The sequence below is a fragment of the Talpa occidentalis genome, unplaced genomic scaffold (genome assembly GCF_014898055.3).
Source record: "Talpa occidentalis isolate TD23 unplaced genomic scaffold, MPIMG_talOcc4v2.1 talOcc4.13, whole genome shotgun sequence".
NCBI lineage: Eukaryota > Metazoa > Chordata > Mammalia > Eulipotyphla > Talpidae > Talpa > Talpa occidentalis.
The window spans coordinates 90,917,354-90,944,912 of NW_023601322.1; the positions used below are offsets into that span (position 1 = coordinate 90,917,354).

Sequence of the window (27,559 nt, forward strand, 5' to 3'; positions counted from 1 at the left end):
GACAGCCTCACAGCGCTGTGCTGAACCACCTGTGCCACCAGGGAGACCCAAGGCCTTTTGACTTCGAATTGTGAATGGATTATAAAAACAAAATTTTCCTCATCTCACATAGCAATATATGGGAATGACCTAATAATGTAGGTGTGTTTATACCTCACCTCCTAGCTCTTTTGTATTTTGCAGTCTGTTCCTAGATGGCATATTGGTTCTTGTGGTCCCAACTTCTATCTGGATGACTCCAAGCCCTATTTCCTTTCTCTTATTGCATAGTCAACTGCCTGCTGGACATTCCCCTCTTGGAAATTCTCATTCAGGGGTCCATAAAGCAAATAAAGATGTTTTCCATCGATTGCTGCAGATGTGGAACCATGGGGACAGTTATAGCAATGCAAGAAATCCACTAGAGCTGTATTACCTGCAATATTCATGCATTTATAATACAGGTAAAATATATTACAGGAGAAATGAAAAATGAAGATATCATAAGTAAGTTTCCTGGCAGTAGAGAGAGGAACAGAAACAAATGAAACAACAGTGAGTAAAGTCTTTAGAGACTTAAGTTCACTGTTCTACAAAGACTGCACATGATTTTAAAATGCCACAAGGGTACCAAATGCTTGTACATTATCATATAACCCAGGTCTTCAAACCTCTCTCTAGTCAAAAGGCTGGCAGCTTGGGGACCGTGAGTTCATTTTCAGTAAAAAGGAATGGCAGACTGGAATAAAATATGGCCATTTATGTCCCTTGTAGTATTTACAGTGGTTTTTATAGAGGAAAATGTCAAAATAGCAGTTGATCCGAGTTAATGTCATTATCCATTCTGCAAGTTTTACAGACATTGGAAAACCATCTGAAAAGAAGTCAGTTACACCTAATTCTAGAGGATGACATCTGTACAAACAGTGACAGAGAACTGCTGTCCCTTTCATTGCCTGATGTCCCTTCCCAGTGTGTGAAGCTCAGTCAGGGGACCCATAACCAACTTTGCCAGTACTCTTTGAATTTTTCTGATTTAGGGAAAAATTTAGTTTCTATGTATGTATTTATTCATTTTCCCCCAAGTTACATCAATTTGCTGGTTGTTCAACTTTATTTCATAAAATTTGACACTCATTTTTGATAAGAACACACAATAAAATGGGAATAAAAGAAACTTATCTCAACATAAAAAAGGCCATCATATGCACAACCGCAGCCAACATTATACTCAGTGGTGAGAAACTAAATATATTTCCCCTAATATTAGGAACCAGGCATGGATATCTACTCTCATCACTACTGTTTAACATAGTGCTGAAAGTCCTACCTAGAGCAATTAGGTGAGAGAAAGTCAAAAAAAGAATCCCAACTGGGAAAAAAATAAGTGAAAACATCACTATTTGCAGATGACATGATAAAATACATAGAAAAAAAAAAACAACTCTACCAGAAAACTATTAGAAATAATACAGTGGCAGGATACAAAATCAGTACACAAAATCTGTTGTTTTTTATATGCAAACAATGAATGAAGAAATTAAGAAAATAATCCCATTTATAGTTAGTTATGTCAAAAAGGATGAAATACTTGTGAATAAACTCAACAAAGGAGGTAAAGGACCTTGAAAACTAGAAGACACTGTCAAAGGAAATAAAAGAAGACACAAAAAATGGAAAGATATTCTATGTTCAAGGACTGGAAGATGAAATATTGCTAAAATGGTTATATTACCTAAAGGAGTTTACAGACTCAATGCAATACTATCAAAATCCCAATGATATTTTTCAAGGAAATAGAACAAACAATTCTAAAATATGTCTGGGACCAACAAAGACCCCAATAGCCAAAGCAATCCAGAGAGAAAAGAAGAAGAATGAAGGTACCATGTTCCCTGATTTCAAACTATACTACACAGTGATGCGAACCAAAATGGAATGATATTGGAACAAGACAGAAATGAAATTCAGACAATGAAATAGAATATAGAGAACAGACAGAAACTGATACAAACTTGGACTGCCATGGAGGAAATAAAAGAAACTGAATCATTAGTCATTAGTTAGCATACAAAAAGTATTTAATTACTTATTCTGGGAGATTTCACCAAGTATTATGTAAAAACATTCTTTGACAACATGCCTTTGTCACCAGTGTGAAAAGCAACACATACACACAAAAAGAGAGAAGCTCTGGAGAGACTGGACAATAGATACAAATTATTTAATTAACATCATCTGTTATTTGTACACTACATTGTGCCTAGTAATGATTAAATGATTAGCCTGGCATGGTAAAGAAAAACAGTTTGAGGACCTCCCTGGTGGCACAAGGGGTTAAGCACAGCACTGTGAAGCTATGTGCAGCCTCTGCAGCACAAGTTCGATTCCAGGCTGGCCAGGGAGCTACCCACATGGCGCAACAGACCTCTCCTGTCTCGCCCGCTGCTCCCTTCAGCAGTGTATTTCAGTCAGTCTGCCTGTTCAGTTTCCCACTGTGTCTCTAGTGAATCCTCTCATTCCCCCCCGCCCCATACCTCTGGCTTGTACCCCAAGGGTATGCATAAATAAATAAATCTTTTTTAAAAAAAGAACAGTTTGACTTGTAAGAGAGCAACATGATTAATATAGAGAGAATTGATATTAGTTTTATATAATAAGTAACTTTTGAAGAAATTAGGGCTTCTGTAAATCATCTGCAACCTAAATATCAGTGCCTGTTTAACATCAGTAGTGTCAGTAAATATATATATATATATATATATTTTCAAGAAATTGAAAAGAAGCAACTTTAATATTAAAACATCCTTTATGTAGCTATGACAGATATACTTCCTGCAACATGGAGCTTTAAATTTTTAGCAGTTGGCTCTTCTCTTGTTCTTTCCTCAAGCGAGGAGTGTAAACATGGCAGGGCGGTGCCCCCACCCATACTGCAGACACTGCAGAAAGCTCACCATGATGTTTTTGTGGATGAAGCCCCTCCGGTATCTAGCTGGTTTCAGATGTGGATATTCTTCAGTGCTGGTGATTCGAATATTCCAAACTTTCTTCCAGGCCTCATAAAGCTGAACATGAACAGGGTACACGCCTGAGTGGTGAGGTGCCACCGCGTAGCCCATGTCGGTTGGAATACCATGCTCCTAAAACCAAGCGGATGATAATGAGAATGTGGGAAGATTTATCTTGATCCTATTTTTACACTGCAATTTTGAAATACATTTAAATAAGTACTATAAATATATTTGTTTAAATTTACCGCTTACTTCATCATATGGTAAAATGAAAGTGAGGTGTGAAGACATCTTGACATCTGAAGCCTAGTGGGATTCCACCCTTCTTGATGTTCATACTTTTGTTTTAAGGAGGTGGTCGGACAGGACTAGTGACCTATGAGGAATTTGACAGAGCCTGCATTTTGCGTCTCCTGCCATAGCCACCAGTTCTTTAGATTGCTCACAATTTCCACAAGTTAAATGAAAAACTCTTGCTACAAGCATCACTCAGCACTCCCCACAAAGAAAATCAACATTTGTTAGAGGGAAAAAACACATTCTGAGTTCACGAGGCCTGCTGACAGGATTTTATTTTGCCCACTTTCTTCTGAGTCACCCCATTTCTGCTGGTCCCTGTATGTGGGCCAGTAAAATACCATGTTCCCTGTCTCTGAGAAGCATATCTTTCCGTTGGATAATGTCTTAAAATTTTATGGAGCAATCTTCTTTAAAGTCAAGCCCTGATTATAGTGAAAGTAGAAGGTACTGAAAGAAGAAATTATTCTGGGAACTTAGTTGATTTGAAGCCAGGCTTTTGTGCATAAAATGAGTTCAGTTTATTTTTATTTCTTTTTAATTTTTAACTGAAAGTATAAATATGATTTCATGATATATGAAAGCATATCCTGACAGCTGTGAAAAGGTTGATGACAATATAATCAGATTTCTCTGCTGAATTTCCCTTGTCCATTAGTTTTATTTTTTTATTGTGGTAACACTGGTTTATATCACTGTATATGATATAGAGGTATAGGATCACACCCTTCAGATGTATGTGACCACACCACACCCACCACAAGGCACCTGAAGGTAGTTTCAAAATTACAGAACATACCCACATACAGACTTGTAAAATAATTAATCAAATGTCATGAGTCTATTCAGTTGGTTCTGACTGGGTCTATAAATCCAAAAATAAATCTACATGAGGTTTAGATTATTTTGGAGGACATTTGTGACCACTTTGTATAGCTGTGCTTGTTCATCTCCACTTGAGATAGTCCATTATCATCCAGATGCATAGAGGAAAATTGCATGGGCATAAAAGATGAAACATGTCATTTATAAAAAGAACACTCTTGGCTTTAGTAGTTGACAAGTATTTTTTCTCCTGAATGATATTTTATTTTTCTGTCTGTATTTTTCAATTGCTTTATGGTCTTCAAAAGTTCCATCCAAACAGGCTTCCTGTGAATGAGTCATGACTTTTCTTCATGCCAAAGAGCAATTTCACATACAGAGAACCACAGTATCAGGCTGCAAAATGCACTGAATTGTGGAAATATGCTGCAAGTGGCATAGAAAAAGTGGACAAGGTATGACTAGCTGTATTTGTTAGCCTAAATAACAACTGGAAGTGAAGTAAGTGCAAGAAGCACCTGAACACAAAAGGAAAACAGGCTGCTGATGGTTAGTCACTACCTGAGTATCTGTTCAGATGTCTTTATAGGGCATACAAAACCCTACAAATTTGATCCCAGCTTCAATCAGTATTCATCCTCCCCATTTCCAACTTATGATGATTCCCTTCATGTCTTTGCTGTGTACTGTACACATTATGCCCCCAGTTGGAATGTCTCCTCTTATAAACTCTGCTCATCAGTTCCAACAGCAGTCACTAAGGTTGCTGAACTGGGAGCTGCCACATTGCCACTGTGAGACTGGGTGGTGGCTGCTCTTGGCTCCATTTGATATACTTTTTTTTCAAAGTTCTCCATGTCATTCAATGATACTGTCATCAACTAGCCAGCTGCTGAATTCAAAAGACAGATGCTATTGTCGACACTTGTTTCCTGACCCTCTCCTGAATCCATTCCATTACCATATCCTATCACTACTACTTACAGTATGTCTTCAATCTACCCACTTTTCTCCAGCTCTATCATCGTCATCATCACCCTACTCCATCTACCATTTAATCTATCACTTTCTAGCTTAACCCCCTACCTAAGCTACTTATTTCCTCTCTTGTCTTCTTCCTATCCATTCTCTACATAGCAGCCAATGTAATGTGTAAAAGACACAAATGTGATCATATGACTTCCTATAAAAATCTTTTACTCATACTTAAGATAAAATACAAAATCCTTAGGATAGTCACAAACCCTGCATGAATGATCCTTGCTTTTCTTTCTTCCCTCATTGTGTACCACCCTCCACATATCCCTGTTTTAGTCACGTTTTTCTCCTGAAACTCACCAAACACTTTCTTACTCAGCATCCTCCCTGATGTGGTTTTCTCAGCCAGGAATGTCCCTATTCCATATCCTAACTTGGACAAATCTGACACCTCTAAAGGTATCTATCTATTATTTTTTCTGTTGTAATGTTCGAGAAGCCTTCCTTGTCCCCATCTAAATTAAGCCACATTAAGACTTTCTTTATATTCTTTGTTTGCTTTTCCTAGCACATAGCAAAGTTTGTAAGTGAATACTCTTAATATCTCTCTTCCTCAAGAAATAACAAGCTCCACGAGTTTGGATTCTGTTTTACACACAACTCTATGCCCTGTGCCTTTCTAAAGCAAACACTCAATACCAGTGAGCAAGTGCATGAACTGATTCTGACCACCTTCCCTTCATTATCATTTTCGTTTTCTCAATGATCTCTATTAAACACTTAGTTCACTTGCAGACTGGACATATGGTTAACTCACAGGGAAATATGAAACCTAATTAATACTTTAAAACATGTTTGACTGTAGTTCAACATTACTAAAGTGCAAAACAGAGCAGTTATTTACTATGAATTTATCTATGTTTAAATTATACCTTATAAAGTTGAAAATGACAAGATTTTTCTAAATGATGTATTAAAATATTTCTAAATAGAGACTGAAGATAGTTTTATCAAGCAAAAGTGATGCTGTATTCCTTAGAAAAAATTTTTCCAACAACCAAAAGAGAAAGAAATGGTCTTCAGTATTTGAGCAACACAAGTTTATCACTTAAGAAATCATTGTTTATTATCATCTTTGACAATAATTATTTAAATTCTTGCTAGTAGTTAACAATGGTAACTACCTTTATTTTTTTCTATTTCTCTATTTCAGTCTTTCTCAACAGAAGAACCCTTTACATTTCCATCAATAATTGGAAGACTGACTGCCTATTTCCATTTTTCTCAAATTAGCTAGGCCACAAACTAATGTAATTAAAAAAAAAAAGTCAGTGATAGGAAATCAAACAGACATTCTGTTCTCTACAGTGGAAACACACTTCACTAACACGACATGATTTGGAAATACTTCTAAATGTTTATCTGAAGTTCATTTTCTGCAGACACTTGCTTAGAATGCCCCAATTCTTCAGTATATAGAGGTTCATGCTTCTTCAGTATGCAGAGGTTCTCATAGTACTGAGAATTTACCTTTACAATTTATATGGGCTTATGATAAGGTGGTGGTATATTGTGGAGTTCTTTTCTAGGAAAAAAAAAAAATTTGCTTTGATTTTTTAAATGGCTTCCTTAAAAGCTGTGACCGAGAGATATTTGACATAAGAAAGAACATATTTTCCAGATGATGAAGCATGTTTGGAGAATGAAATTAGAACCTTTTCATATAAGGACATAAATGTGTGTGCACACACATACACACATACGCAATATGTGAAGAAAATAAATTTATGAAACTATTCTCTTGAATTTGAGAAGCATTTTAAACTTCTACATACACTTTGTTCTTGGTAAAACTAATGGACCACACACAAATTTTAGTTAATGAGAACTTGTGGGCCTCTGGCATCAGGAGGAGTACTTCAGGGGTTGCTGTGATGTAGGGCAGAGGTAGAGCAACGAAGTAGCAGTGAGGGTGATTCAATATATGTGAAGTTACTACTCAGGGCCCTGACTTCCTTCTTCACCTCGAACAAACCAGGAAAGTCAGAATTATTTTTAGGTTAGGGAATAAGGTTTGGTATTGAATGCTAAGAGTTATAAGTACTAGAATATATTCCTGTGGGAAATGATAGCATTTCTGGTATAGTTTAAAATGTAAGACTTTGAAGTAAATAATTACCTTTGTGTAGGAATCTAATTTTTCTTTTTTTTCAATCAATCATGACAAGATTGTACAAGTAGTCACTAAGGTTTGGATTTAAAATTCTGTTTCTTTGATATAATCTTTGTCATTTTCAATGTGATCTTATATTCCGATGCTAAATATAAACGTACTATTTTAAATTCACTATCTAATCTAAAACTAACATGTATAACTTTCTTCATACATATTTAAGGAAGTTGTAACTTCCTAAAATATGATAGGCATACTTACATAAATTTGGTTAATGTTGATAGATTTGGCCAGTAGATTTCTTTATAGGTTTTTGTTTGTTTGTTTTTTTAACATGGTGCCCTTTAATTCATAATATAAATGTGTTTGTTGGCTGGTTTGTGAAAAATCTGCTGTGATGATGATGTCGATTTATATAGAGTTGGTTTAATAGTTTTAAATCATCCTTTTTTCCCTAGCTGCTGTATTAAAAAAAAAATAATTTGTTGGCCTTTCTCTCCCCTGGTTCCTGAGCATAAGCCCTAAACCTTTGAATTTTCCCTTTGGTTGTTGGTGGATCCCTGGGATCTTATCTGAGTTTATGCTAACACGATGCCTCAGGATAGGGTCTGGCCAAGCCAGAAAGACCTACCCTATAAGCAGACATTTGAGGCTTTGAACCAGGTGATAGCAGCTTGAATTCTAGGGAGGAGAGGAGAGTTGGAGATTGAGTTCAGTCATGTGGCCAGTGATTCAATCAATGATGCCTATGAAGTTAAACCCCAATAGGGCTTCCATGGTGGCATAAGGGCTAAGTATCACTGCTATCATCGATAAGGCAAGAGTTTGATCCCCAGCAGGGCGCTAATCCACATCTGTGCAGCAGACCTCTCCTGTCTCATCCACTGCTCCTTTTAGCAGTGTATGTCAGTCAGTCTGCCTATTCTGCTCCCCACTCTGTCTCTGGTGAAACCTCTCACACACCCCCTCCCCATCTCACCTACACCCCAGATCTATGTAAAATTTTTTAAAAATTATGAAAAAAAGAAATGAAACCCCAATAAAAAATCTGGATCAAGGTTTAGGTGAGCTTTCCCTGTTGCCTATAGTCTTATGGGCACAGAAACCCCAGGAAGGTGATATTTTCTTGTCCAACAGAAATGGCACAGCTATAGAAGCAAAGGTAACAAAAGGCTTTGGATAAAGGTGTTCAAGGTATTAACAATGGGATCTCGTGAAACAGCAGGGCATTATAGTAGCTCACAAAACAGAAGTTGATCTTATCCTTCCTAAGTTACTCAGCTTTGGAAGAGAGTATATAGTCATTAATTATACAGTGAGTGAAGAACTGTATTCAATAATAGTGAAATCCATGACGATGAAACTATCAACGTCCCAGGGCATTTTAGGATTGGCAGCAGCATGGCACCAGGGAGAGAACATAGACTTAGGAGTCCCAGGGTCTGTTTCAGTGTTGTCCTTCATTACGATAGGTGAAGCTCCAATTTTCCAAGAAGGAGCAATGAAACTAATTATCTCACAGAGTTGTAGAGAATGAAAAATATAAGCAATGTAATTGATCCAGGGCCATTTATTTTCTTTTCATTTAATTAACATTTTCTTTCTTTTTGAAACAACAACACAGACACAAAGGTAAACTACGATTTTTTTCCACCATCACTTTTAGCCCCTCAGAATTCCTATTTAATAATATTCTTAAAAGAAGACACACTGTGATTACCGATCTTATTTTAAAAAATAGTTTTACTAAGCGGTATACATTTCTCCTAGAAAAAGTAAGATTATATATCAAGTAGGAGGTAAAAATACCTTTAGTACCATAAGTTTGATGAGGTTATACAATCACATCGGCAAAACCCCTTCCCTGTCACTGCATACCCCCCTTCAAGTACTATTCCAGTTATCAGATGAATTATTTGAAAGACTTTAATGAAAACCAAATGCATTAAAGGATTCCAGAAATAAAGTTAAGCTAATAATTCAGTGCCAGTACTAAAAAAGTGTCACAAAGCAGCTTCCCTTTAACCTTCATTTTCATTCTTGACTTCTAAGAATTATTTCGGGGGGCAATGAGAGATTTTCTTCTAGTCTTCCCTAACAATCATCACTTATTTCAAGTAAGTTTCCATTTAGTGGAGCATACTTTTTCCCTCTCTTAGATTTCCCTTCAGAATTTGTGAAGTGTCGTCATCATCTTTCTTGAGTGTCTCATAAATAAATGCACCATGAAAGGGTGCACTTTTGTAAGAATACTCAAAAAAAATGATGTAAACACTCCTACTCTGTGCAAGCCTAGTTGATTTATTTGAATTGCTGCAATTTATTTAAGAGAACACATGAGGGAGTGTGCAGAAATGTTAAAAAATGAATTTATGAAGCTTCATGTTTTCAGCTGTAGCAAAATAACTGAAAATAAAATTATCTAGAGACACAAGGAATTGTAGGGGTTTGGTTTAATCCAACTTTCTTAGAGCTTGAAGTGATGAGTTTTAGTGGCTTTTGGGGTCCTTGAGTGTAGTAAAGTGAGAAACATTCAGAAACAGGCTTAAATTCACAAAATAATTGTAAACACATTCAATCTTTCTGAAAATATACAAGGTTGACTACCCTAGGCATTGTTAAGTCTGCATTGTACAGATTTTAATTGAGGTTTTATATCCTGAAAGAAAAAAAAAAAGTTGAATTTGATCTTTGTTATAAACATAATTATAAAATCTTCCAGAATTTAAAATAACCAGGACATTTCATTGCCTGTGGTGCTACATATACAAACACAAAAAAATTGCACAAATCATATCCATAGCTATTTAAGAGAAAACTATCATGAAAAGTTCAGATTTAAATATTCTGAATTTGAGTTAAAATTATGTCTCTGAAGAGGTTACAACAGGATTATGAGGGTTTTGTAACAGCAGTCACTAATGGTACCACATCCACATCAGCTCATGGTTATATAAACCATGCTGGGTTTGGAGCTCGACAGACTGGTGATCAAATCCTTTCTTCTGCTTTCCTGGGCTGTGTGATTTTAGAAAAATTAGATAAGCTTTCTGAGCCTCACTTCTGCATTTTCAATATGAGAACAACCAGCCTCACAGGGGTTGTGAGGATTTACTGCAGATGGTGGGAAGCACTAGCACAATGTTTAGTAAGCATCTGCAGCACAGAAATTTCTCTTCCTCTATTTCCTCTGGAGAGTCAAGAATCTCTCTGACTGAAGCACAGAGTTATGTTTCCTGTAGGGAACCAGAATAATAGAACTTAAAAGTTTTGTAGCATCTGTGATCAGTACGTAAGTTAAAGGAAAAGAATGGGGAACTGGGGAGACTAGTTTGGATGTTACTGCAACAGTCTCAATGGAGGAAGAAAACCTTGGTAGTAGAGTGAAGATGGGAAATACTGAGTGGAAAAAACTGACACTGTTGAATGATTATGAACATGGGACAGGTGATGAGAAACGACTAAGCAGTAGCAAGGGTGGCCCTTGCGTGAGATTTGCTCTCCTCTCTTGTTTTGTCATCACGTCCATCTCTGCTATGCTCATAACCACCTCTCAGCAAACATATGCCCCTCTACTTTACAAACTGTAAAGCAGTGAAGGAGGAAGGAGCAGTCAGGTTCAGAGGAGCATGCATGAACCTGCTTAAGGCCTCTCCCATCCCCACTTACACATGTGACTCCAGCTCACTGCTCAGTTTCTTCAGGAACTCATAGAGGCTTTTAGTTCATTTTGGGTCCAAAAAAACGTGAAAAAACTATTTCATGAGGACATGTAATAAATGTATCTTTCCTTTTTTCAAAACCAGCTTATATGTGCTGAATTTGCAATGTAGATTTTTATTAGAGGAAAAGGAACAAATTGAAGAATACTTTTTCTAAGATCTCCAGCTTGTTAGAAACCATAAACTCTTCCTATAGATTGGGGCTGGGGCTGGGGTGGGGGGGTGAGTGGGAGTTAGTCTAAAGGAATTTGCAAAGAAAAGGATTAAGTTCCCAAGGTAATCAAAATGATTTTCAAAAGTTTTTTGATATATCTAAATGAGAAAAAATCTCTACCGCTGGTGATATAGATTGTAGGAAGCTATCTCATTTACATAAAATACAGAGGTTCTAGAGAAAAAGCAGCTGTTTTGAAACTTTAAATAAATATGCAGAGATAGAATATTGGGGGGTTCAAACTTTGATGCTATTTGTGACCTTTGTTACTTTTCCCCTCCTCCTTATTCATGCAGCCAAAAGACCTGTTCCTCACTGAGAAAGTTCACATTTCTCTCCTCTGTAATCTCACTCCCAATGATTTAGTTAGAGCTGCTCTTTCATTTCTTCTTTCTTGATTATTTCAATAGTAATGCGATTTGTCTGCTTCCCTCCCTCTCCTCCTGCTTCTCTCCATTCTCAACAGCCCTGCTCTAATGTTCTGTGATTCTCCAGTCTGGGTGGAGGTGACTGAACCGTGGGGAGGGGAGTGACATGCTCTCTGGGAGCGGTATTTCTGAAAATAACTGGGAATGAAATTTTAATTTAGGAAAACATATTTGAAAACACCCAGATGAAAAAGAAGGTTGTGGAACAATTGCTAGAATATGCCAGTGGAGTACAGTTGAAGGAGGAGAGGCTATTAAACAAATGTAGTCCTTTCTAAAGAATTATAACCATTCAAGAAAAGAAAGAAAACATCTAACCTAGCATCTAAGAGTCAGCACTGAATTCACGTACCAGTTTCATGGCTTCTCTGTGTGATTTGGGGCAATTATTCGACCCCTTTAAATATCAACTTTGTCATCTATAAAATGGAGATGGCATCAGGAGGGTTAAGCTGAGAATAAAATAAGATTGAGACTTCCAGCTACTTATTGATAGTCATAATAAATAAAGTCATTTTTTTCAGAAGTGTGTATCTTAAGGTAATTAAAAAATAGAACTCGTAAATTTATTTATTTATTTTAAAGATTTATTTATTTATGCATATGAGAGCTGGGTACAGGCTAGAGGTGTGGGGGTGAGAGGATTCACCAGAGACAGAGTGGGGAACAGAATAGGCAGATTGACCTAAGTACACTGCTGAGGGGAGAAGCAGGTGAGTCAGGAGAGGTCTGCTGTGCCATGTGGGTAGCTCCCTGGCCAGCCTGGAATCGAACTTGTGTTGCAGTGGCTGCGGAGAGCTTCATAAGTTGTGTTTTAACCCCTTGTGCCCACCCCCCGGACTTTCAGATTTTTAATTACTTTCAGATGTGCTCTTCTGACTCTGCTTAACTTCTTTGATGAAGAAGCTAATATCATACTGATAAAATATGCTTATAAAATATATGGATGAAACAAGCTGGAAAGATAAAAAGCATATTACCTAATCAAATCAATTAATCACAGTATGATGATCTGCTGAAACAAGGAACATAAAACAAATATGAAATGTTAAAGTGACAATTGTAATATCAAGGCTAGCTTTTGGTTAACAAAATCAATTGGGTAAAAATAAATGCCTGAAGGTTTAATAAATAGATCATGGATAGATGGTCTTACAGACTCAGGTATAATATAATTTTTTTAAAATGTGATCTTACTAGTATGGACACTCCTCAGAATAGTAAAAATAAATTTACATATGATCCAGCAGTTTAACTTCACTCCTAGGTATCTACTTGAAGAATACAAAATCACTAATCACTCGAAGGATATATGCACTCCTATGTTCACTGCAGCACTGTTTACAACAGCCAAACATGGAAACCACCTTAGTGTGAAAGGACAGATGTGTGGATTAAGAAGATGTCATACATATACACAATGGAATGGTTCTTGGCTATTAAAAAAATAGATAAGCTCTTGTCATTTGTGACAATATGGATGGACCTGGAGGGGACTGTGCTAAATGATATGGCTCAAAAGGACAAAGATAAATACTAAATGACTTCACTCCTGTGGAATACAGAGAAACAGAGGAAAGTGACAAAACTACAGCAAAACAACCCCTAGAAATATGACTGCAGAATTGAGGCTACTGGGAGGGGTGGGGAGGAGAAAAGGGTGAGGAGGCCCATTGGTCTAGGGTAAAGGACTGTGGGAGCTTTGGTGGTGGATGTGGTGTGATGCCCTGCATCTGAGGAGGTGTGAGCCTACTCACCTAAATCATACACAGTGTTGTAAGCAGCGATATCTCGGTTAAAAGATATGTGATCTTTGGCTGTTAAAGTGTACATGAAGGAAAATTTTAACTTTAACTCTTTTCTGTTCCAATAAGACTAGACCAATTGGTCATAATGTTCATATCAGGGCACCATACATTGGGAAGAATAATGATTGGGTTAGAGATTGTATAAATATGGCAACTGGAATGATGAGGGGATATGAAGACTTGTGCATATTGGGGAGTGAGAGGGTTGTGAAAAGATTTTATTTGTGCACAATTGGGTTTGGGAGGGTTATATGAAGATTTACAGAATGTTTCAAGATGCATAACCTGGACAGAGACATAGGTAATTATATAAATCATGCCCTTTTAAATTCTGTATTTCTGTTGCTTTTACATCAAGGGCCTTGATGATCTTGAAAAGACTTTCTTGCCGGGTCAGCCAGTTCCTAGAGAGAGTAAACACCTATCTAAGTGCAAGCTCTTTAAATGCAGACAGGCAGTTCAGAGTCCCTACCCTGAGCTTCATCCTTTATCTGCTCTCTGATGCTAAGTTGCTATCTCCTTCTTCTAATCACCCCAGGGCCAGGCACCAGATGGCAAGAAAAGAGCCTTCTACCTCAGTTCCACTGAAATTTATTCAAATGAGCAAATCCTAAGCATTCTTATCCTGTCATGTGCTGCTTTTCCCAAAACAGTCTCTTGCCTGCACTTCCCCCTTGCTCCCTCTGTCTCTTGACATACTCTAGAGCTTCCCTGTGGGGCCCACTCCTCTTGGGAACTGTGAGAACAAACTCTCTTTTCAGTGGCAGTTGTCTCCTGATCGGTTTCTGCCTCACATATCTGAATAATCATAAACCCCTACATTTTACAACAGTAATGATAAAGTCTTAGAATCCAGAGGAAAGACATATTTTCATGTAACAAACACAGAACCTACTAGGTATCAGTTACCATTCAGTGTACACCGTTACCTGGAGTACAAGAAGAATTCTACTTTACAGTATAGGACTGTACTCCCTCTTCTATGATTTCTTTTCTGAATACACTGATTCAAGTCCACTCTAGGTCATATGACTCACTGACTATATTAAGAGGTGGTACTCAAAATATTTCCCAGCCAATAAGCCACTGACAACTCATAGCTTCTGCAAGTTATGGAGCTGGAACTGGATGCTGCAGACCATAAGTCAGGCCTCTTTAGTTGCTAAGAGAGTGGAAGATTTGGGACATACTGGGGAAATGTTTGGGGGGCAGTGAGTGTTGACACATTCAGCATTTTAATAACTGGAATTGCCATCCCAGTACTTGTACGGTTAATGTTCATGCTGAAGAATATCCTATTCTGCTACCTCTTGCCCTTTCCAAGTTGCTTTAGCTCGTCTTATGAAGTAAGTTACAGACGTCACCGTATAGGTCATTTTGCTCTGAGTAATGGCTGGGGTCTTTCATAAATAGCGCGGCTTGCATTACTCCAATGGTGGTCTACCAGCTCAAGAGGGGACCTTCCGCATCCCGACTTGAACTCTATTTCTATTAGGTCTGTTGTAGAGCAACCCTGATACAAAACGGGGTGCCTGACTGCGGGGCCTCACACGCGCGCTTAAAAGGACTTATCAATGCTCTACTGCAGGCACACGTGAAAGGTTCATAAAAGGTTTATTTACAAGGGAAGGGGAAAAGAGGAAATGTACAGCTCTGGGAGAAAAGTGGTAGACAAAGTTTTAAATGAGTCCTACCCAATCCGCTGATCAGGAATCCCAAAATGGCGCTCTCAGAGTTGGCCGCCAGCCAGGAGTGGTGAAGCCAGGAGGCGAGCGATTGCGAGCCAGAGAGCCCAAGGCCCACGTGTTTGGTTTTTATATCCAACCTGGCTACCCAACTCCACCCTCAGGTCCCAGCCACCCTCCCTTGGTGGTGATGGGATTTGTTTTTCCCAATGTCTTGATGGCTTTAGTCTGGAGTGGGGGTGGAGTCCACAAAGCCTGTATGGGATTAGCTCAGGACATCATTTCCCCCTAACAGGTCCACTAGAATTATACTTTGTTTTCAATATCAATAAAATGAACATCTAATGTCCCTTTTTAGAAAATGCTTTACTGAAGTAAAGATGATAGCATTCATTTTATCTGGCAAGCAAACTAATGAAAAGATTATCATATATTCCTTAAGCCAGCAAGTCTTTCAATATATTCTAAATTACATTTTGATACTATAATCTTTATTTCTGTATTAGAAAAGTTAATGTGCTCACTAATTTAAAAAGTTGCATAATTGGGGCCTCCCCAGTGGCACAGTGGTTGAGCGCTGGGTTGCGAAGCTGCCTGCAGCCTCTGCAAAGTCAGTTTGATCTCCGGCCACTGGGGGAGGGTCCCACATGGTGCACAGACCTCTCCTGCTGCCCACTGCTCCCCTCAGCAGTGTACTTTGTCACTCTGCCTGTTCTGCTCCCTGCTCTGGCTCTGGTGAATTCTCTCACCCTCCTGCGCTTCTGACTTACCCCAGTGCTTGTATAAATAAATAAATCTTAAAAAAAAAAAAAAGCTTTAAAATTTTTTTTTTTTTGCTTTAAAATTTTTTTTAAAAAGTTGCATAATTGACATTACATTCCAGTTAATGTAAATTAGCAGGTTCTGCTGAACTTAGAAAAGAGGAAAGGAAGGACACTATTTGAAAGAATAATGATAATGCAATCAGCGGTGCAAGCTTTGGCAAGATTTGATGTTTACACAAACACTGTTCTACTACTAGTAATATAATAGTATTATTCATAACAGTGCTAAGTATCATCTGGTGTTGGCAATGAATTCTTAATTAAAATTTCTAATTATTTTATCATTGAAAATTAAACTACCATAAATATCAAAATGTAGATTCGTTCTTCAATTGAGAGTGTATATATATATATATATATATATATATATATACTGATTATTTTTTTTGCGGTCTACAGTCAATAAATTATTATACTTTTCTGATGGAATTTTGTCTAATTTTTAAAGTTGTATGATACCTCGACAACCTCAAATGGTGTTGTAGATCTATTGTCAACATTACAATTTATTCTTGCCTCAAAAATGGCACCTTTCTAAAAAAGTCATCTGCTGAAATGTCATGTAAGTGTCTGAATTAAACTATACTTGGTAATTAAAATATTTTCTAATCAGCCTCTTTTACTGCATTTCTTAATGACTGGAGCCATCAAATGCAAGTTTGTTTAAAAGATTTGCTTGGTTTTCTGTAATAAGCTATTTGACAGAGCTTTCAAAGCTACATTAAAATTGACATAAAATTCTGTTTTGAGTGTCCACATTGTGCAGAAGGATAATAGATCAGATGTGTTTGCTAAACACAATGAAAACAGCCAGTGTTTGACTATCAGTGATAGAGAAGGCCCAAAACAAGAGTTGTACATGGAAGTCTTAGATTCTTTTAGATAGAAAGTTACTTTACATGTATTCTAATTCAATCACTCCTTTGAATATTGTGTTCTATTCATGACCTCCAATCTTGTTTGAACACCCAGGTGTTCCCATTGCTTCTCTCTGCATTCTTTCAGTTCCTTCTTTGGAAAACACTCATGCTCGTTGTTAATTCAAAACTCCAAAGACAAGTAGGATGTGACCCAATTTAGAAAACCAATATTAGCATTGGTTAAGCTTTTGCTTATTCTGGGTAGAGAAGATAATTAAGGCAAAATTTCCTCTAGAATAGTTTCCATTGAGTTAAGTAGCCTTTGCATGGACACATAATAAAGGAGAAGACTGAATGAATGTATAGTAGCTTTCTCGACTCCCTCCATGTGTTTATGTGCCCATTAGAATTCATAAAAACAAAGATAAAACACCATCTCCTACCCAGCACATGCCCCAGTGGTTTGTTAATGACTGCATATTATCTCCTCTGATCCCAGTCACATTATCCCACATGCTGTACTTTTGAAAACAACCTTTGCTGTAAATTTCCCTGTGCCAAATCAAAAACTCTTCATTGTAAAACAGTATCTTGCTTCAGTCAAGCAAATATTCCATCCCTATCTCATGTTTGCAATTGCCATTAAAATGGTTTTCTTCCCCTTTCCTTTGCCTTCCTCAGCTGAGTTTTCATGACCTTGTGCCACAATATGGTCTACCTGGTCTTTTCCCTCAGACTCATTTCACTCCAGTTCATCCTGGCACTGGATCTTATTCGTATTTCAGAGTGTTCCTGAAATTCTGTTTCCACAAGAACATTTCCCTGGCTTCTCCCAACAACACTTATTTCTCTGAACTGTCAGTTTTATGTCTGTATGGTTTACTATTATCCATAACAGTGCTAAGTATCATCTGGTGTTGGCAATGAATTCTTAAATAAAAATTTCTAATTATTTTATAATTTAATTTTATAATTAAATAATCTCTAATTATTTTATTATAATTTATATTATTTTTCATTTTGTTGAAGAATTTTTATGTGTGCATGCTTTAGCCTCCCAATGTGACAGGAAGCTCCTTCTGGACAGGAGCTATGTCATGTCATCAAGTCCTCAGAGTGTCTTATAAAGTTTCTCTTAAATAGAACCCTCACAGCATTAAGCATAGTAATGAGAACCCAGTATATCCTCAAGAGTCACAAACTGAAAGGCTTCAATAATAAGTTAGTTGTTCTAATGACCACATAGAAAAGCATGATTAAAAAGTGTCAATATGATAAATTGCTAAGAGGTTATACATATAAATGCAGATCGTTTCTGTAGTTAATGTAAATTAGTTCAATATAATATTCAAAGTGAGTTACTTACTAAGGCAAATTTTTTGTTGAGAATCATCTGCTCCACCAAAGATGACTCATTGTGGAAGAGATGGGGCTGCATGTGGCTCCACATGTGGGGAAACCACCAAAACTCCTCCACTGACCCCAAGAGATGGTCATCCCCTTCATCTTCCTCTTCAGTTCCTTTGGGGAGAAAAGATTATTCAGTGAATTGGTTACACTGGTTATCTGTCTATTTGTCTGTCTGTCTGTCTGTCTATCTATCTATCTGATTATGTACTCCTATATATGTATTTCAAAGACACCATTTATACTTAGATAAATGTAATACTTTATGCATGAAATGTAGTAAAGAATATATATTTGAGTAACAAACAGAGACTGTGACGAAAGCAAAAAAGTTTTTATTTTTAAAGATTTATTTATTTATGCATGCAAGAGCTGGGGTGTAAGCCAAAGATGTGGGGGTGGTGGGTGAGAGGATTCACCAGAGACAGAGTGAGGAGCAGAACAGGTGGCTTGACTGAAATACACTGCTGAGGAGAGCAGTGGGCAACACAGGAGAGGTTCTCCTGTGCCACGTGGGTCACCTGGCCGGGGATCAAACTCCTGCTGAAGTGACTGCAAGAGCTTCATAGGGCTGAGACTCAACCCCTTGTGCCACCAGGGAGGCCCCAGCAAAAAGTTTTTAAACATGAGGCATGGTTGAAAAAACAACTGCAAGATGGAAATATACAAACATTTCCAAGGACATGAGATTGCTTAACTTTCAGCATGTTTGTGTGATTTCTAGTTTGGAGAGAATAGGGGTAACTGGGAAATGTATTTGAAGGAATATGAGTAATGGAATGCGTGGCAGAGCTCCAAGATACATGAGTTACATAAAAACAGTCACAATAAAATACTTCCATAATTTATTTGAGCTCCTCCTTAGGTTTGACAAGCTACTTAGAAATATGTGGTGCAAACTAATGCATAAAAAGCAGAAAAAAAGGAAATGTAGGAATTGTTACTGGGGATAATTAGAGAAAACCTAAGGCAAAAAGGAGCTGAGAAGTGATCAAATCGTCGTACAAAATCCTAGTACTCCCTGGTGGTATTCATGGTTCTTGTGCTTGTCCTTTTTCTCTGGTTGTTAGAAGCAGACTTTCCATCAAAAAATTCATATTTCCTTGAGAACCAGTCCTGTTGTTGTTCCTGTAAATTTTCATGTTTGGACTTGTTTTATTTCTTCCGTTTCCCCTCATCTGTTGTTTACTTGGCTGTGGGCAATTCTGCAGTTTTCATAACTGAGGGGGTAGGAGACTCTTTGTACTTCCCCAGGCACTTTCTTTACTAAAGCATGAAATGAGAGCAGTATAAGGTGTCTCCCTCCTGTCCTAGTATCAGAAAATGATATTAATCATCACAGAATGATGCAGTAACACTTAATTTTCAGCCACAACACTGAATCCAGTAAGATCCTAGAGCCATGGGCTCTCAAAAAGTTTTCCCCTCTGTATTTAGAAAATTTTCACCCATATTTTTAATAGCAGTTCTGATGTGACTGGTTTTAATAAGACCCTTCAGGCTAGGATGGAGGATGGCCTGCTGCCCTTGTCTAGCCTCTGAGCCCAGTGCCTATTACCACTGTTGTTTCATTAAGTTTCCCAAGAGAAAGAAGGCAGAGCCCGCTGGCAGAAAAAGAATCCTACCCAGTGATTTATTGGGCAATGAAAGCCACTTACGGATGCAGGCACAGTACAAGGCTACATGCACCTTCTAACTTATAACAGAGGAGAAAGGATTAGTGATGTCGAATGAATGGTATAGCATGATCCTTCACCAAGGACGGTCTTTCCTTTCATTTTCATTGGTGAAGGATCATGCTATTTCACTCACTTGACATAGGAATAGGAAGATGACTCCACTCATGCCAGGGACCTAGATCCTATTTATACCTTTTAGGTATAAATAATGTAGCCCTGGTAAAGAAGCATTGCTACCTGTTTCTGGGTTTTTGGTTTTTCTTTTTCTTTTTTTTTTTTAAGATTTATTTTTTATTTATACAACAGCTAGGGTACAGGCCAGAGGCACAGGAGGGTGAGAGGATTCACCAGATACAGAGTGGGGAACAGAGCAGGCGGACTGACTGAAATACAGTGCTGATGGGAGCAGCAGGTGAGACAGGAGAGGCCTACCGCACCATGTGGGTATCTCCCTGGCTGGCCGGGAATCGAACCCACGCTGCAGAGGCTGCGGACAGCTTCACAGCGCTGTGCTCAACCCGCTGCGCCACCGGGGAGGCCCTGGTTTTTCTTTTTGACATAAGGATCATGTCATTTGGTTCCCCTGCGGTTAAACATCTCCATTTATATCCAAGATTACTCTGCTTCTGCACAACATTTTATGTGTCCTCAGGATACTGTGTTAGTTATGGTTACTGCCAGTTACTTACTGAAGTCTTACTTTGCCATACTGAAAACACACAGAAGACTCTGGGGTTTTGCCGGTGATTGATTTATTCCCGATCTCCACTTTCCCTTGGTAAGGTGAGTGTGTAAAGTGAGCCGAGATTTCCTAGTTTATGAAAAGTCACCACTCCTACTGCCTTAATTTCTACTCCTTGTCTCTTAGAACTCCTGTCTTTCTCTGTATCTTTCTTCTCATCTTATCTTTTTTAAGTTGGCCTTTACCCAACATTTATTTTTCAGTATAGAGCAACAGAGATCAGGCTTCTTTAGAACATTAGTTCAGGCATTTCTTCTCTTTCCTGAATGTCATGGTGAAATCTGCTATTAAAATATTCATACATTTGAATCATGCATGGATTAGACAAATGATGTCTGCCCTCTGCAGATTTACGTAAATTCACAGTAGTGACAATTTATGCCTTTCTTTTTTCCTTTATAGTTCTTATTTCCTTTAGTCCTAAGTTAGGGTTGTTTTTAGAACTGATGACACTGTGGAAAAGTGCCTACTGATGATTACTTTAAACATTATGATGAAGAGTAGCTGACGCATAGTTGTTGTGGTGGATTGTCCTGGGCTCTGACTGACCAAAAGTTAAGACTATTCTGGACACTTAACTAGCTGTATGATCTTGGACCTCCTCAAGTATCTGTGTTCTTATCTAGAAAACAAGGTAACATTCTTTAACTTCTAGAATTCAATGAAAAGTCCTTAGCTATGTACCTAGAATATAGCATGGCTCACTAAAAGGGAGCTATGCTTTTTATGTCCTTCATCTATTTCTTATAAAATGCACAAATCCTTCAATATTAAAATAAATCAAAAAAGATGATACCTGCTGCTGAAATAAAGTATTACTATTATTATAGTGCTGTTTTTCTCCTTCCCTTCAAGATTGAAAATGATAGAATTTTTAATAGAAAAAGGAATTACTCATTTAAAAAGGAAGTTACTGTAATTCAATTAAGCTTTACAATATCTAATTTTTGAAAGATTCAGAGTATTAAATTTTATATATTTTCCCACTGCAAATGGAGTTTACTGGTTTTAGGCAACCTTTGCTATGTTTTAGTGGAAGCTTTCCTATCATACATAAATAACAAGACCCCTTCAAGCCTCAGCCTTCGCTTCCCCCTCTGTTCTACTTCTTTGGCTTAAGGAGAGAACATTCATATTGTGAGCTTGAGTGCCCAAGCGAAGAAAGCAGACAAATGTTTCAGAAGAAGAACTGCTGATTAGAGTCACTCTTTAGCACTTAGGGTTTCACAAAAAATTGCCAGGAGTCTTTTCTTACATTTGAGAAACTTTTAATTGTCCTTAATATTTAAAATGATTTTCTGTAATAACACAACATGGTCAAATTAGGACCTCATTGCATATACATCGTAATAGTTAACATGAACATGATTTTATTTGACTCAATTATTTGTTCCCTAATTCACTTTTCAAAGGCATGGTTCTAGCTGCTGATGTTACAGCAGTGTGTCTTCATGGAGGATTCATTTTAGTGAGGGAGGAGGAACACAAAAAATTTATAACAAAGAATATTCAACAACCACTGAAAGTGAAATTCTTAGCAACCTAGGAACAGAAGGCAGCTTCCTTGAGCTAGTAAAGAGTTTCTACAAAATATTCTTTTGAAGAAGTTTCCCTTGTGAACCAGAACAAAGCTGTTGAAAGATTTCCCCCTGAGGTTAGAACAAGAGAGAAGTGTCACCATCACCACTCTTATTTAATTTTGTACTGGAAATCCAAACTAGTGCCACAGGCAAGAAAAAGAAAGTAAATTCAGAAGGCGTGAAAGGAAGAAATACAAATTTCACTATTCAAAGTTGCATCTTTGTATAGGTATAAGGTCCATGAGAATCTGCAACTAGAGATGTAGTAAGTGAATAAAGGAAGTTGCTGGATTCAATGTCAATATAGAAAATCAATTTTGTTTTTATGTGTCATTGACAAAGAAATGGAATATGAAATGAAAAATAAGACTTTTTTTAAAGTTTGGATATTACTGATATATAACATTATTACTTTTAGGTTTATAACATAATAGTTGACATTTGTATCTACTATGAAATGGTAAGCATGGTAAGTCTAGTTAACCATGCATAGTTCACCATGCATAGTTACAATTTTTTTTTGTATGATGAAAACCTTTAAGATCTACTCTATCATTTTCAAATTTCCAAGACAGTATTATTAATATTGTCCTCATGACTTATTTGTAATTGTCATTTTGTACCTTTTGATTCTCTTCATTCATTTTGCCCATTACCTACTCCCTGTCTCTGGCAACCACCACTATGTTTTCCATATGAATGAGTTTTTATTTTTATTTTTGATTTACAAATAAGATCATATGGCACTTGTGTTTCTCTTTTTGACTTATTTTACTTAGCATAATGTCATTAAGGTCAATTCATGTTGTCTCAAATGGCAAGATTTTATTGTATTTTATGGATGAATAAAATTTCATTATCTCTCTCTCTCTCTCTCTCTCTCTCTCTATATATATATATATATATATATATATCTTTATCCATACATATTGATGGGCACTTAGGTTGCTTCCATCTCTCTACTACTGTGGATTATTCTGCAGTGAACATGGGGGTGCATGTATCTTTTGAGTTAAAATTTTTAACTTCAGATGAATACCCAGCAATGAAACTGCTGGATCTATTTCTAGTGATAGCTCTATTTTTAATTTTTTGAAGTCCCTCCATTCTGTTTCCCATAGCGGTTGCACCAATTGGCATTCCCATTAACAACACACAAAAGTTACCTTTTCTCCACATCCTCACCATAATTTGCTGATTATTGTCTTTTTGATAATAGCCATTTTAACAGTTGTGAGGTGCTATCTCATTGTCATTTTGATTTGTATTTCTCTGATGACTAGTGTTGCTGATCTTTGGATGTATCTGTTAACCATCTGTACCTCTTTTTTGAAGAGTCTATTTAAATCCTCTGCCTATTTTTTATTTATTTTTTATTTTTTTAAATAAATTTTATTTTTATATTCCCCATACAATTGCAACCCCCTTATTTTGACCCCAATCCCTCCCCTCCCCACCCCCCACCCCCCATAGAAAGTCTGGTTCATAGTTTTTGTTGATTTTGATTTTCACTTTCTATAGTTATTCATTTTCCTGGTCCCTTATTTAAGTTTTCTAGATTCCTGCTATGAGTGAGACCATCCAGTATTTTTCTTTATCTTTCTGGCTTATTTCGCTGAGCATGATCCCTTCCAGTGCCATCCATGTTGCTGCAAATGGCATGTGTTTATCTTTTTTGAATGCTGAGTAATATTCCATGGTGTATATGTACCACACCTTCTTGATCCAGTCATCTATTTTTGGGCATTTGGGTTGTTTCCAAAGCTTAGCTATTGTAAACAGTGCTGCTATAAACATAGGGGTGCTTGTGCTTTTTGGAATTGATGTTTCTGTGTCCTTTGGGTAAATACCTAGGAGTGGAATTGCTGGATCATATGGAAGCTCTATGTTTAGTAGGTCCAGAAATCTCCACACAGCTCTCCATAGTGGTTGGACCAGTTTGCACTCACACCAGCAGTGCAGGAGAGTTCCTTTTTCTCCACACCCTCGCCAACATTTGTTGTTGCTAGTTTTTTTAATATGTGCCATTCTCACTGGTGTAAGATGGTATCTTATGGTAGTTTTGATTTGCATTTCCCTGATTACAAGTGATGTTGAACATTTTTTCATATGCCTGTTGGCCATTTGCATTTCCTCTTCAGAGAAGTTTCTTTTTAGCTCTTCTGCCCATTTTTTGACTGGATTATTTTCTTTGTTGTTGTTAAGTCTCATCAACTCTTTGCAGGTTTTTGTGATCAGTCCTTTATCATCAGTGTTGTGTGCAAAAATGTTCTCCCAGTTGGTGGGGTTTCTCTTTGTTTTTGTTATTGTCTCTTTTGATGAGCAGAAGCTCTTTAATTTGATGTAGTCCCAGCTGTTTATCTTTGCCTTCATTATCACTGTTTTGGGTGATTTGTCTGTAAAGATGTCTTTGATGCGCATATCACATAGTATTTTTCCTATATTTCCTTCTATGTATTTTATGGTTTTAGGCCTTATGTCTAGTTCTTTAATCCATTTTGAGTTGCTTTTTGTGTATGGTGTGAGGTAGTGGTCAAGCTTCATTCTTTTGCATGTAGCGTCCCAGTTTTCCCAGCACCATTTATTGAACAGACTTTCTTTGCTCCAATCATATTCTTTGCTCCTTTGTCAAAGATTAGTTGACCATAAATCTGTGGGTTTATTTCTGGATTTTCTGCTCGATTCCATTGGTCTGTGTGTCTGTTCTTGTTCCAATACCATGCAGTTTTGATGGTTATGGCTTTGTAGTATAGTTTGAAGTCTGGGAGTATGATGCCTCCATTCCCTTCTTTTTTTTTTTTTTTCAGGAAATCTTTGGCTATCTGAGGTTTTTGGTGATTCCACATGAATTTCATCAATAATTGTTCTATATCTTTGAAGAATGACATTGAAATTTTTATTGGAATAGCATTGAATCTGTATATTGCTTTTGGTAGGATGGCCATTTTAATAATGTTTATTCTTCTTTATGTCTTTCCATTTCTTTGTGTCTTCTTCTATTTCTTTGAACAGTGTTTTATGGTTTTCTTTGTATAGGTCCTTTACCTCTTTTGTTAGATTTATTCCCAAGTATTTGATTTTTTTTTGTTTTGATAATAAAAGGGATGGTTTTTTTGATTTCTCCTTCTTCAGATTTATTGTTTGTGTATAGGAAGGCTACTGACTTTTGCATGTTGATTTTGTATCCTGCCACTTTACTGAACTGATTGATGAGTTGAATTAGTTTTCTGCGGAGTTTTTGGGGTTCTCTATGTATATTATCATATCATCTGCAAATAGTGATAGTTTGACTTCTTCTTTTCCTATTTGGATTCCTTGTATGTCTTTCTCTTGTCTTATTGCTCTGGCCTGGACTTCCAGTATTATATTGAAAAGCAGTGGTGAGAGTGGACATCCTTGTCATGTTCCAGATCTCAATGGAAATGCTTTCAGCTTTTCACCATTGAGAATGATACTGGCTGTTGGCTTGTCATATATGGCCTTTATGATGTTGAGGTATGTTCCTTGTATCCCAAGAATTTCAAGGGCTTTTATCATGAATGGGTGTTGCACTTTGTTGAAAGCTTTCTCAGCATCTATTGATATTATCATATGGTTTTTATATTTCTTTTTGTTGATGTGTTGGATAATGTTGATTGATTTTCGGATGTTAAACCATCCTTGTGTCCCTGGAATGAATCCTACTTGGTCGTGGTGAATTATCTTATGGATACATTGTTGGATTCTGATAGCTAAAATTTTATTGAGGATTTTTGCATCAGTGTTCATTAGAGAGATTGGCCTGTAGTTTTCCTTTTTTGTGTTGTCCTTGTTTGGTTTTGGTACTAGTGTAATGTTGGCTTCATAGACCGTGTTTGGTATTGTCCCTTCCTTCTCAATTTTTTGGAAGAGTTTGTGAAGGATACTCTGCCTATTTTTAAATTAGATTTTTTCTGCTATTAAGTTATATAAGGTTTTTATATATTTTGAATATTAGCCCCTTTTTGATACATGATTAGCAAATATGTTCTCCCATGCAGTAGGTTTCCTTTTTATTTTGTTGATGGTTTACTTTGCACAAGAAAAAGAAGGTATCTTTACTCCTCTTAACATATATACAAAACCCAATTCCAGATGGATCACAGACATATATTTTCAGAATGTAAGAACATATTTTCATGATCTTGCAGTATATAAAGATGTCTTTTAAAAGACACAAACAGTTGGCTGGCCATCGAGCAAAAAGAAGATAAATTTGACCATGTTATGTTAAGTATTTTTGTTCATCAAAAACACCATAGGAGAGTGAGAAGACAAGCCACACAAAAGGACAAAGTATTTGCACCTAATAACTGATGGAGGACTGACTCAGTAAGAATATATAAAGAAATTCCATAAATCACTAAGTAAAACTGGAAAAAAAGATACTTCACAAGAGGATGCCCAAAAAGCCAATAAACATGAAAGAAGCTCAATTTCTTCACTCATCAGAGAAATATACATTAAAACCATGTATATCTCTAAATGCTTGCCAGAAAGGCTGAAATTACAAAGACAACATCAAATATTAATAGGACGGAGAGCAACAGGGAAACATATACCATTGGGGATATAAATAGGTACAACAATTGAAGAATTCTTTGGCATTTTGTGCTAAAACTGATCATAACCATCGATATAACTAGCAATTCTACTCCTGGTTGATAGTTAACAGAAAAGATTACTTTTGTCCTTGCAAGGACAGGTAACATGACAATTACCAAAGGATCAAAGACTAGAAATCAATCATCCACATTTCAAAGAAATGGAATAAAGAAACGTTGGCATATTCTAATGATGAAATACTGTAAAGAAATGTAAATGAAAAATTTCCAGCTATATACAATAGTATCTGTGAAACCAAAATGATGTTGAACAAAATAGGCTGGACACAGAAAAGTCTATGTATAATTCCTTTTACACTTATCTCAAAGCCAGACTGACTGATACAGAAGACAAGATAGTGGTTTTCTTTGCTAGTAACTGGGAGCACAGGTGGGGGAGTTCTGGTAACATTTTCTTCCTTGGTGTGCATGCTGGCCACACAGTGGTGTATATTTTGTGTCAATTTGTGAACGCTTATACTTATTATTTATGAACTTTTCTATATGTAGGTTGTAGTTCAATAGGAAATGAAGACCATTAGATAATAAACGGTGAATAACCTTTCAAGTCACTAGCATTTTCTAACAGGGAAAAGGAAGTGTGTTAAATGGAATGGAATACTAAGAAGAAAACAAAGGAGGGAGGGGCATGGGAAGGAGAGGAGAAAGGTGTGAACAGGAAGGGTATGCAAATTTGAAGAAGGAGGTAGGAGAGGCCATGA

General features: G+C 37.0%; 2 protein-coding genes across 16 annotated transcripts in view; one reads left to right on the top strand and one right to left on the bottom strand.

The window, feature by feature from the left end:
* Positions 1-27,559, top strand: part of LOC119243609 (uncharacterized) — a 782,255-nt gene that overhangs the window by 85,042 nt on the left and 669,654 nt on the right. The gene's annotated exons all lie outside the window — the stretch shown is intronic.
* Positions 1-27,559, bottom strand: part of LOC119243607 (bifunctional heparan sulfate N-deacetylase/N-sulfotransferase 3) — a 143,376-nt gene that overhangs the window by 65,350 nt on the left and 50,467 nt on the right. For all 4 annotated transcript variants that reach the window (XM_054694534.1, XM_054694533.1, XM_037509532.2 and 1 more), the window contains 2 exons: positions 18,174-18,328; positions 2,937-3,122 (listed from right to left, as the gene is read on the bottom strand). In XM_054694534.1, coding sequence (XP_054550509.1) covers positions 2,937-3,122; positions 18,174-18,328 — 341 coding nt within the window. The remainder of the gene's footprint in view (positions 1-2,936; positions 3,123-18,173; positions 18,329-27,559) is intronic.